This window comes from Peromyscus californicus, unplaced genomic scaffold (genome assembly GCF_007827085.1).
Source record: "Peromyscus californicus insignis strain IS unplaced genomic scaffold, ASM782708v3 Scaffold_4__1_contigs__length_199733344, whole genome shotgun sequence".
Lineage (NCBI taxonomy): Eukaryota > Metazoa > Chordata > Mammalia > Rodentia > Cricetidae > Peromyscus > Peromyscus californicus.
Window position 1 is genome coordinate 188,897,554 of NW_026294562.1, and position 12,983 is coordinate 188,910,536.

Below are 12,983 nucleotides of genomic sequence, written 5' to 3' on the forward strand. Positions count from 1 at the left end.
GGGGCTTTTTATAGTAATGCCAAGGGGTGAGGCAAAAGACAGCCCCTTGCTAGATACAGCCAAATGTAGACCCTTCCAAACACCTGGAAAACACACCCATGGTCCAATCATCCCTTCAACAGTCGTGCTGGGTAAAACCACTAGAAAGCTTGGTGGGCTCCAACACTGGGACACTTCAACCACCACTATCTAGAGCAGGGGTAGGACAATTCCCAAGGGATTTTTCACGGAGTGGGTAGAAAAGGTAAGGTCAATTTCAAGTTAAAGTAAAGATGGCTCAGCTGAGAAAGATAGAGGAAACTTTGCCCTGTCGAAATTGTATTATACATTTCTCATTAATATGCTTTGATTTTAGGTGAGATATACATTAAGAATTGCATTAATAAAGAAAACTTAACATGACTCAATGAGTATATGGGCAACACAAATTTGACGTGGTATTTTTTTTCTCTCTTTTCTTTTTAAGTTTCTTCAGGTGAGGTCACAGGAAAGTGAGGATAGCTAAGGGAAGACAGTTAAGTGAATGTGATCAGGGTGCTTTATGTGAATCATACTAGTAATCAATAACTATATTGTCTTGAGAAAAAGATTGCTTTATTTAAGTTGTCTTGTAGCTGTTCTTGAAGTTGATTTCTTTTACAACATGACTAGCAAATATCATTATATTCTGAAAGACTGTCACACTTCCTTTTTTAAATGGGCCAATATCCCACCATTCTGAGTGTGTCATTTCTAGGAAACTTGATGGTTATTCTTCCATCAGCATTTGTGTTCTGAAGAATTGAGAAACTGCAAAAGGAACAAACATGGAAAATAACTACTCCTGTCAAAATTGGGGGGATAATGTATTTTTATGTGTTCTAGGATGGCTTTGAACTCCTCAGTTTAAAGGACCCTCAGCTTCAGCCTCTCTGTAGCTCCATGGATTAATGGCACCTTCCTTCACCCCTGGCTACCATCATATGCCATTATTCATTTGACCTGAGAAATAGTGTGGCCATATTCTTAAGGATATTGTACCAAATCACAGAATGAACATCTGGAATCTGGCAATCAGAATCATTTTCTTATCACAAACAATCCTGGGAATTCTGGGAAATCTCTCTCTTATGTTCTACTATTTAGTCCTTTATTACAGAGAATGCACTTTAAAGCCCACAGATTTGATTCTCATGCACCTAATGACAGCCAATGCCTTGGTCATTCTCTCTGTAGGAGTGCCTCAAACAATGGCAGTTTGGGAAATGAAGCACTTCTTGAAAGGTTTTGGATGTGAGCTCCTACTGTGTATTCAAGGATTTGCTCGAAGTGTGTCCATTAGCACCACATGCCTCTTGAGTGTCTTCCAGGCCATGACCATCAGTCCCAGGGAATCCTGTTGGAAGGATCATAAAGTCAAAGCTGCAAAGTACATTGACTCCTCCTTTTCCCTACTCTGGGTCTTCTACATGTTGATACGTTTCATTTTCTTTATGTACACATTTATCAAAATGAATACCAAAAACATGACAAGAAATCGAGATTTCGAATATTGCTGTACTGTAGGGTGGGATGAAATCATTAATTCACTCTATGCAGCATTGGTGATATGCCCTGAGTTCTTTTTTACTGTGCTCATCATCTGGTCCAGCACCTCCATGATTGTCATTTTGTACAGACACAAGCAGAGGGTTCAATACATCCGTAGTTCTCACAGTTCCAGTAGAAACTCTCCTGAGTCCAGAGCCACCCAAAACATCCTGGTCCTGGTGTCTATTTTTCTGGCATTTTATACTCTCTCCGCCATCTTGCGAGGCTACATTGCTCTTTTGTATGAGCAAAATCGGTGGCTGGTGAACATCTCTCACCTCACTTCTCTTTGTTTTCCCTGTTTTGTTCCCTTTGTTCTTATGAGACATCACTCAATATTTTCCATATCCAGTGTGGCATGGCTAAGAAAAATATTCTCTTAATTTTATTATAAATATGCAAAATAAAAGTTTTTCTTGTCAATAAAATTGTACTCAATTATCGCTATAAAAATCGATAGTGAAAGTTAAGGATTTAGAACCTTTTCTTCCTAAGACTAGCCCAAATGAGTATGAAAGTTTTGTTAGATGGTGGAATTAGCAACCTACATGAGCTGATCACACTGTGTTGGCCCATTATAGTCTTCATCTTCCAGGCAGTAGAGTTTTTCCTTTGCCCAGATGATATGTAAAGAATCCAATAATTTGCTGCCAGTAGTCCTGCCTTTCTTGTGGCTTTCATATGTCCCTTATTCAGTCAACATCAGAGAGGCTTCCTTCTGTAGCAGATGGGCACAAAAACAGAGAACCATAGCCAGTTATTACACACACACACATACAGAGAGAGAGAGAGAGAGAGAGAGAGAGAGAGAGACAGAGACAGAGACAGAGACAGAGAGACAGAGACAGAGACAGAGACAGAGAGAGATAGAGAGAGAGAGAGAAAGAAAGAAAGGAAGGAAGGAAGGAAGGAAGGAAGGAAGGAAGGAAGGAAGGAAGGAAGGAAGGAAGAAAGAAAAAAAGAAAGAAAGAGAGAGAGAGAGGAAGAGAGAGAGACAAACTTCTCATGGAATCTTGACTGCTTTGGTGCTGTTGGACAGACATCTTTGTATACTGCACTGTAACTGCAAGCCAAACTGAAACCTTGGTAAGCCATATATTGTGGATATGGTGGCCCTTGTCTCATGATAGCTGCTCTAGCCTGTAGCAGGTCTAGAAATCTTCTTCAGTAATCATTTCACAGATACTTTGATTTCAGCTGTTCAAGAAAAAAAAAACTCTTGGCCTGTTCTTAACCTTATAGCCATGGTCCTCAACAAAGTCTATGAAGATGGGCATGTCTTCTAGTCATATAGGACAAAAAAATGTGCCTCCTATCTTTTACCTTGTACCAAAATCAATTGAAAATGAATGATGTTTATGAGGTAATCTTCAATTTTGTTAGATAGTATTTTCCCCTTTTATTAAACACAGATTTTTTCTCATACTATATTACATGAGTACAGTTTCCTCTCATTTTATTCTTCTTAGTTACACCCACCTGCTCTTACATCAAGAACCACACCATTTTGTTCTCTCCTTAGGAAAAAAATAGGCTTCTGAGAGATAACTAAAAAATGCAACAAAATAAAATATCGTAAGATAGAACAAAAACCATCATATTGAAGCTAGATAGGACAAGCCAGCAGAAAAACAAAGGGACCCCAATAGAAGGCCCAAGAATCAGAGAATCACCTGTCTCTGCATGAAGGAGTCCCACAAAAGTACTGAACTAAACATTACTCTACATTTGTAGAGGGCTTGGAGCAGACCACGGAGGCCTTGAAATTGCTGCTTCAGTCTCTGTGAGTTCATATGAGCTTTGTTCAGTTGAGAGGGCCTGGTCCTCCTGATGTTCTCCTCTGTCCCTTTAGACTCTTCCATTCCTCTACCTCTTCTTCTGTGGAGTTCCTTGAGGAATGAGAGGACAGATTAGATGTCTCCATGAACTGTGTGTTCAAAGATCTGTGTGTGTGTGTGTGATATCTGGCTATGGGTCTCTGTTTTTGTGCCCATCTGCTACAGAAGGAAGCCTCTCTGATGTTGGCTGAATAAGGGACAGATCTATGAGTATAGCAGAATATTATTAGGAGTCATTTTCTTTTATTTTAATTAATTTTATTAGATCAGTGGTATTTGGTTTTACCCCAGGTCTCTGGGATATCTAGACTCTAGTTTTTGTAACCAAACACTGTTTGATATGGGTTCTATCTCACGGAGCAAGACTTCAGTCAAATCAGACATTTACTGATTAGTCCCACAAAGTTTGTGCCACCATTAACTTAGCATATTATCAGGCAGATAGATAAAAAGTTTTGTGGTTAATTTGGTGTTTGCATTCTTCCTTTTGTAGAATGCAAAATACCCTTGCATGTCATAGACACTAGATGGTCAGGGAGTAAAAATTCTACATAGCAACCATCTGGACCTCTCCATGTTCAGTGACTTTTATGGGTGTTGCCTTCAGCAGTAGGGCCTTGCTGTCAGTTTGTGAAGAGGAACACATTACTTTGGAAATAGTCTTGGATGTTTGGTGATTTCTAAGTGTACTGGCTGATTATGTGTGTCAACTTGACCCAAGCTACAGCCATCAGTGAGGAAGGAGTCTCAGTTTAAAAAATGCCTCCATGAGATCCAGCTGTAAGCCATTTTCTCAATTAGTGATAGATGTGGTTGGGCCCTGTACATGGGGAAAGTGACATCCCTGGACTGATGGTCCTAGGTTCTATACCCAAGCAGCTAATCAGGCAATGAGAATCAAGTCAGTAAGCATCTATCTTCCATGGTCTTTGCATCAGCTTCTTCCTCCAGGTACTAGTCCTGCTTGAGTTCTTGTTCTGACTTCCTCCAATAATATACTATTGCTGTGAGATAATACTTTCGTACACTGTGAAGATGTTTTGCTCTCATTGTTAATAAAGACCTGACTATCCAATAGCTAGGCAGAAAGAGTTTAGGCATGAGAGGCAAACTGAAAGAATGCTCAGAAGAAGTGGGTCAGAGTTACTAGCCAGATTCAGATGAAGCAGAATATGAATATGTCTTGCTGAAAACTGGTACTGCCACATGGTAGAGCATACATATTTCATGCCCAGCATCAATAAAGGTGGGTTAATTTATGTTGTAAGAGCTAGTTAGTAAAAAGCCTAAGCTATTCCCTGAACATTTATAGCTAATAATAAGTCTCACTGTGGTTATTTGGAGAGCTGGCTGTCCCAATGAAGAACTCCACTTACAAACTATGATCTGGAAGTGTAAGCCAAATAAACACTTACTTCTCCAACTTGCTTTTCATCATGGTGTTTTGTTGCAGCAATAGAAACCTTAACAGACACCAAGCAACCCTTTTGGCCAACCACTCAATTGGAAGAAAGAGTCCCAGTATTGGAAGCTTTGTTTGGATATGAGATGGCCAGTTAAGGTTCTTCTTCTTCATTATTTAAATACTTCATTAGGATCACATTCATATATTCTAGGAAGTATCCACTGAACTTGATTTCCATACTGCTTATCAAATGCCCTTCATTTCTAGCTGTCTTTCTCCTCATTCCATCCCTCAAACTCATCACCCCTCCTTTTTCCCAACTGATCCTCCTGTTCTTGTCATACTCCCTACCCCTGACTCCAGTCCAATCATAAAATTTGTTCTATTCCCTCTTCCCAGGAAGATCTATGTATCTCCCCTTATAAATTCCTCTGTGCCTAACCTCTCTGGGTCTGTGGATTATAGCTTGGCAATTGTTTATTTAAAATTTTATATCTGGGTGTAAGTGAATACATACCATATTTATCTTTCTATGTCTGGGTTACCTCACTAATAATGATTTTTTTCTAGTTCTTTCCATTTTCTTACAAATTTCATGATCTCATTGTTTTAAGAGGTGAGTATTACTCGATTATGTAAATGTACCATATTTTCTTCATCCATTGTTTTGTGGCAGAACATTTACCTTGTTTCCAATTTCTGACTACTATGAATAGAGCAACACTGAATATATTTCAGCAAGTGCCCCAGTAGTAGGATAAAGAGTACTTTAGGTATATACCCAAGAGTGATATATCTGGGTCTTGAGGTAGAATGGGTTCCAAATTTCTGATGAAACACCACATTGATTTTAGTAGTGGCTGTACTACCTTTCATGCCCAGCATCAATAAAGGAGTGTTTCTCTTACTCAAGTCACCAGGATGGGCTGCCACTTGTTCTATTGATCTTAGCCATTCTGACAGGTTCTGACATTCCATTCTGATGGATTCTCGATGTTTTTATAATTTGAAGTTTTTGAATCACCAAGAATGTTCAACATTTCTTTAAGCATTTCTCGGTCATTTGAGTTTCATTATGAAATCACTATTTCTGTATTGTTTATACATCTGATTAAATTGCTTATCTCATCTTGATTTAACTTTATTAAGTGGTGTGAATTGAGACAATTATTCATTTCTTTTAGATTTTACAGATTGGTGGAGTAGATATTTTTAAATTATGTTCTTATGTTTTTCTAGATTTCCTTGGCATCTGTTGTTAAGTACCACTTCTAATTTCTAAGTTTGTTAATTTGGATATTCTTCCTCTGTCTTTTAGTTCATTAGATAAAGGTTTGTCTTTTTTTTTCATTTTCTTAAAGAACAAATGTTTTATTTTATTTATTCTTAGTATTGTTATTGTTGTTGTCACTGTTTCTGTTTTATTTCATTCAATCCTGAGTTTGATTATTCTTTGCTGTGCTCCTTTTGGATTTCTTCATTGTGTTCTATAGTTCTCAGGTGTGCTATTAAATTTTTACTATAACAAAGCTCCATTTTTTGGTTTTATTATTGACATTTAGTTCTAAGGACTTGCCACTTAAAACCTCCATAATTGTGCACAATAAAGTGGTATCCTGTTTATTCATTTTCATTGAATTTTTGAATGTCTCTAATTTCTTTCTTAATTTATGTGTTGAAGCATTTTTCATTTAGTAGTGAATAGTTCAGTTTCTAGGAGTTTGTAATCTTTCTGTTGTTGATATTCAGCTTTAATCCATGGTGGTCAGATAGTCTTCAGAGTGTTATTTCAATTTTTTGTATTCATTGAAACTTGATTTGTGTTCAAGTTTGTCACTTTTTGAGAAAGTTACATTAAGTGTTGAGAAGAAGGTAAGTGAAATGTTGTCCGTGAGTGAAATGTTCTAATACATGATAGATCTATTGGGTTTATAACATCAGTTATCTTTATCATTTCTCTCTTTGTTTTTTGTCTGGATGATCTGTGTCTTTGGTAGATTGTAGTACTTAAGTCTCTCACTAAGAGTGTGTCATGGTCCATGTGTGATTTAGTTGTTCTTGTATTTCTTTTACAATCTTGGGTCCCCTTGTGTTTGGTGAATAAATATTAAAATGAAATGTCATGTTGGTAGATTCTTACTTTGATGATTACGTAGTGCCCTTCTCTGTCTATTCTGATTAGTTTTGATTTTAAGTCTGTTTTATCAAATTTTGAAACTGCTACTTCAGCTTGCCTTTTAGGCCCATTTTCTTGGGATATCTTTTTCTGTCCTTTTACATGAAGGTAATGTCGGTCCTTGAAGTTATGCATTTCTTGGATAGAGGAAAAGGAAGGATCTTGATTTTGCATTCATTTTGTTAATCTATACCTTTTAATGGGTCATTGAGATCATTGATATTGAGAGAGATCAATCTGTAATGTTTGTTGCTTTGGAGTGTGTGTGTGGGGGGGGTGTGTCTGTGTCTGTGTCTGTGTGTGTGTGTGTGTGTGTATTTGTGTGTTCCCCCTCTTTGGTTGGCTCATCTGGGACTTCTTATTTATTGTGTTTTCTTTAGTATGATTAGTCCTTCTAACTTTGAATTTTTCTTCTACCATCTAAGATTGTCTCTTGTATATTTTATTCTGTTGGTGAGGTTGCTTCTGAGGTTCCTGTTTGAGTTCCTAATTTTTTTATTTTCAGATTTCCTTCAGTTTAGATCTTCTTTACTGATTCTATTTCCATTTTCAGGTCTTAAAGAGTTTTATTCAGTGGTGAGTGTAGATGCAGATAATATTTAGAAAGGAAGCCAAGAAAATGTTAGATAATGAAGTAAGACAAAATTCAAGCAACAGGACATCTTTGGCATAATATAGGATAAGAAGGATAATAGTATTTCTTCTTTCAGATGCATCAGTTTTTTTTATCTTTGTGTGTGTGTGTGTGTGTGTGTGTGTGTGTGTGTGTGTGTGTGTGTGTGTGTGATGGATAAGGAACTAAAATGCAATTGACAGTGAAAGAGTAAAATCCTAAACAAAGCTCCATGGCTTTAGAATGGTGACTCTAACTTCCAAGAAATTCACTGGCAAGTATAAAATTTGTGATTAGCCAAATGATTATTCAAATAGCTAGTTTAACCTCACTGTGTCATGTTTTTATTTTATTACATTAAAGTGATCCTTACTTTTAAAAAACTTATTGGCCATTATAAATCTGCCTCCTCCAGAGACATGGAAAATGTTCAACATAGATTCACCACTAAATATGCTTCATCACTTAGATGGACTCAAAGACAGAAATCACATGATTATATCATTAGATCCAGAAAGTTCCTTGGTAATTGCTATCATCATTTCATCACAGAAGTCATAGAGAGTATAAAGATGAAGGAATTATACCTCAACATAATAAAGGGTAGACCTGAACAAATTAGAGACAACATAATACTAAATTAGGAAGATTCAAACTACGCCAACTAGGTTCAGGAATAAGATAAAAGTATCTCCTTTTTCTACTGCAATTCAGTACAATTCATTGTGAGAAACTCATAAGCTAAGGAAATAACACAAGAGAAAGAAATAAAGGGATGTAAATAGGAAAAGAAGTCAAATATCTCTATTTTCAATTAACATAATTATCATGATTCTGTACATAAATGACCCCCTCCAAAGTTTGCACCAAAAACTCTTAGCAATTTTAAACTTTCAGCAAAGTATTTACAAAATTATAATCCATATTAGTATCCATGTTATACACAAATAACAAGTGTGTGTGTGTGTGTGTGTGTGTGTGTGTGTGTGTGTGTGTGTGTGGTGTGTGCGCTGTGATTGAGAAATTATCTAATGGTGATTTCCCATTAATTATGCAGTGAAGACTTTGAAGGGCAGATTGTGACCTTTGTCACTGTTATATCAGCAGCAGGCCTGACTATTCTTGCTTCAGTCATATCTAGCAATGACAGCCATTGTGATTAATTTTTTTAATTTTATTGAAGAATAAAACTCAGGAATAAATATTAAGGAGTAATCCTGAGAGACCCATGGAACTATGAAGACATGAACTCTTGCCTCTCCTTACTTTGGGGATCTAGGAAGCCTTGCCACCTCTCAGCTTCACATTTTCTCCTTCATGTGTCCTTCTATCTCCCTGTGAGTTCACCAGGAAATGATATCATCCACTCTAGCCAGCTAAATGTGGAATCTGCTCTCTTAACTAAGGTTGGACTCTATTGGTAGTCTCAGAGTAATCAACACAAACAAACCTCCCACAAAAGACAGCACAAGTAAAATCTTCTAAGAATGTTGGAGCAGAATGAGTAGATAGCTGATGTCATGGGAAACTAGACAGTACAAAAAATAGAGTCCACAATCATAGTTACTGAAAAAATTCCAAGAAGCTGCCCAGGAAGGGGAACCAACACTCTTAAAGACAAGACTGACTGCCATTATTGACTGCTTCCAATTATGTTTAACTTTCTAAAGTTTATAGAGTGTATCTTAATAGTGCCACAACTGCTGTATCACCTCAAAACACAAGATTTTCAGGAGACATTTTATATTTGAGCCATGTGTGTAAAGAAAATAAATTCAAGGAGTGTATGCTAGATATAAAAATGGAAGAAAAGTCAACACAAGAAATTTCTTAGATCTCCAGAGGACAGAAGAAAGAAATGGACATGATTTGGTTAAAAGTGTCTTAAAAACAATGAATATGGGCTATAGGGTACTCAGTCAGTGGTCAAGAGTGTATAATAAGGTCATAAAGGAGATGAAGGTGTCTAAAACTTGAGCATTGTAGAATTTGCATCTTGGACACTAGATAAAGGCAGAAAAAAAGGAATTAAGACTTCCTATAATTCAGAGAAAATGAATGCACAACATAGCCAAACTTATGGGACACAAAGAAGGGCTAACATGAAAGTTCAAAGCACTAAGTGCTTTCATAAAGACATTACAAAGTTCTCATACTAGCAACTTAACAGCACATCTGAAAACTCTAGAAAAAATAATCAAACCCACCCAAGAGGAGTAGAAGACAGAAAATAATCAAACTGAGAGCTAAAAGCAACAAAATTAAGATAGAGAGAACAACATAAAGAATCAAGGAAACAAAGAGTTTGTTCTTTCAAAAAATCAAAAGAGTGACAAATCCTTATCCAAAATGAGTAAAAGACAAAGATAGAATATCTAAAACAAAATCAGAAATTAAAATTAGGACATAACAACAGATATGGAGGAAATCTAAAGAATCATTAGGTCATACTTTAAAAAACGTACTCCACAAAGTTGGAGAATTGGACAATTTTCTCAATAGATACCACTTACTAAAGTTAAAGAAATGATAAGCAACTGAAACAGATATAGGGCCCCTACCTTACTAAAGTTAAATCAGGATCACACAAACAACTTAAATAGATCTATAGCCCTTAAGAAAATAGAAGCACTCATTATAAGTCTCCCAAAGAAAAGTAAATAAGTAAATAAAAACCCAGGGCCACATAGTTTTAACGTAAAATTTTACCATACTTTTAAAGAAGAGCTAGTACCAAAGTTTCTCAGATTATTTAATTAAAATAGAAACATAAATAACATTAGGAATTTCATTTTCCGAGGCCAAAGTTACTCTGATATGCAAACCACAAAAAAAAAATCCCAATAATGAAAGAGAATTACAGACCAACTTCCCTCATGAACATTGAGCAGAAGTACTCAATAAAATGCTCAGAAACTGAATCCAAGAACATATCAAAAACATCATCCACCATGGTCAAGTAGGTGTCATCCTAGAATTGCAGACATCATTTCATTTACTATATGAAAATCTGGCAATGTAATCCAGCATGAACAGACTGAAAGAAAAACATCAAAAAGTTCTTTGACAAAATCCACACTCCTTCATGATAAAAGCCTTGGAGAGATCAAGGTTACAAGGGACATAGCTAAATATAATAAAGGCAATATACAGCAAGACTACAGCTAACATCAAAACAAATGGAGAGAAATGCAAAGCAATTCCACTAAAATCAGGAACATCACACTCTTGTCCACTCTTTCCATATATATTTAGCAACAACAAGCTAGAACAACAAAACAACTACAGGAGACTGAGGGTATAAAAATTGGCAAGGAAGAAATCAATGTATAGCTATTTGCAGATGGTATGATAGTTAAATAAGAAAGCCCAAAAATTTTACCAGGGAACTCCTGCACCTGATACTTACTTTAAGCAGATTTCCTGGATGCAAGATTGACTTTAAAAAGTCACTGGCCCTATTATATACAAATGAGAAATGAGCTGTGAGAGAAATCAAGGAAACAACACATTTCACAATAGCCACAATAATTTAAAATTATCTTGACTCTACCCATGCAAGCAAATGCTCTGTGTGATAGAAACTTCAAGTCTTTGGAGATGGAAATTGAAGAAGATATCAGAAGACAGAAAGGCCTCCTATGCTCATGGATCAACAGGATTAACATAGTAAAAATGGCCATCTTACAAAAAATAATCTACAGATTCAATGTAATCCCCATCAAAATTCCAGCACAATTCTTTACAACCCTTGAAAGAATAATATTCACCTTCATATGGAAAGACAAAAACCAAGAATATCTGAAATAATCCTTTGTAAAGAAATAAATTCTGTAGGTTTCACCAACCCTGATTTCAAGCTGTACTACAGAGCTTCAGTAATAAAAATTTCATGGTATTGGCATAAAAACAGACAGATTGATCAATGGAATAGAATCAAAAACCCAGACATAAATCTGAACACCTAAGGAAATCTAATTTTTGATATATAAGCCAGAAATACACAATGGAAAAAAGAAAACATCTTCAACAAATTATGCTGGTCCAGCTGAATGCCTCTAAGTAGCAGAATGCAAACAGGTCCATATCTATCACCTTGCATAAAACTCAAGTCTAATTGGATACAAGGCCTCAAAATAAGTCAAGTTACACTGAAACTGAGAGAGGAGAAAGTGGAGGATAGCCTTGAACTCATTGGCACAGGAGACAACTTCCTGAAGAGAATACTTATAGGCCATGCACCAAGTTCAACAATTAATAAATGGGACCTCATGAAAATGAACAGTTCTGTTAGTCAAAAGACACTGTCAATAGGGCAAAAAGTCATCCCACAGGATGAGAAAAGGATTTCTCCAACTTCATATCTAACATAGGGCTGATATTCAAAATATATAAAGAAATCAAGAAATTAAATATCAAAAAACTGAATAATCCAATTAAAAATAGGATACAGATCTAAACATAATTCTCAACAGAATAATCTCAAATGGCTGAGAATCATTTATAGAAATGTAATACATCCTTAGCCATGAGCAAAATGCATCTCAAATGACTTATAGATTTCATCTTACACCTGTCAAAATGGCTGAGATCAATAATAAGTGAAACCTCACGCTGGTGAGGATGTGAAGCAAGGAAACACTCCCCCACTCTTGGTGGGAGTTAAAACTTGTTCCATCACTATTGAAAATCAGTATGTTGTTTCCTTAGAAAATTAGGTATCTATCTACCTCAAGACTATAACACTCCTGGGCATATACCCAAAGATATTCCATCCCATCACAAGGACACTTGCTCAACTAGGTTCATTGTAGCTTCATTCATACTAATGTGGGTTATAGAGCATGAATCATCAATCTTCTGTAACTAGGCAAGGCCTCAAGTGGAGGGAGGGATTGGGACATCAACACAGCCACAAAATGTTTGACCCACAGTTTGTCCTGACTGCAGTGTTCTGGGACCAAAGCCAGGCAGAATTGCCATCACAGAGACCAGAGAGACTTCATCGAGCAATTGATGGGAGCAGGTGTAGAGTCCCACAGCCAAATATTAGGTGAAGCTTGGGGAGTCGCGAGGAGGAAGGGGAGGAAGAATTGAAAGAAGCAGAGGGATTAGGGACACCAGGAGAACAACACCTAAAGAATCAACTGACAAAGACTCATAGCGACTTCCAGAGATCAGGGAGACTGTATGGATCTGAACTAGTTCCTCTGTATACACACTATGGTTGAGTAGCTTGGTGTTCTTGTGGAATTCCTAACAGTGAGAACAGGGTCAGACTGTTTGGGGCGGGTTGCTTCTTATGAAAACCTTTTCCTCCTACTGGGCTGCCTCATCTAGCCTTGATGTGATGGTATGTTGTGTGATGACTCATCCCTAAGG

The 12,983-nt window shown here is 36.7% G+C and overlaps 1 protein-coding gene across 1 annotated transcript; it reads left to right on the forward strand.

Annotated features, from left to right (window-relative positions):
* The first annotated feature begins 1,022 nt into the window (after window positions 1-1,022).
* On the forward strand, window positions 1,023-1,952 carry LOC128095389 (vomeronasal type-1 receptor 4-like). The gene has a single exon (XM_052714270.1). It carries the CDS (start codon window positions 1,032-1,034, stop codon window positions 1,950-1,952), a length of 921 nt encoding a protein of 306 aa, XP_052570230.1. The 5' UTR covers window positions 1,023-1,031.
* Window positions 1,953-12,983: the final 11,031 nt, after the last annotated feature.

What these genes read in the sequence shown, in the direction of transcription:
- LOC128095389 (XM_052714270.1), top strand. Translation starts at nt 1,032, where the DNA reads ATGAACATCTGGAATCTGGCAATCAGAATCATTTTCTTATCACAAACA.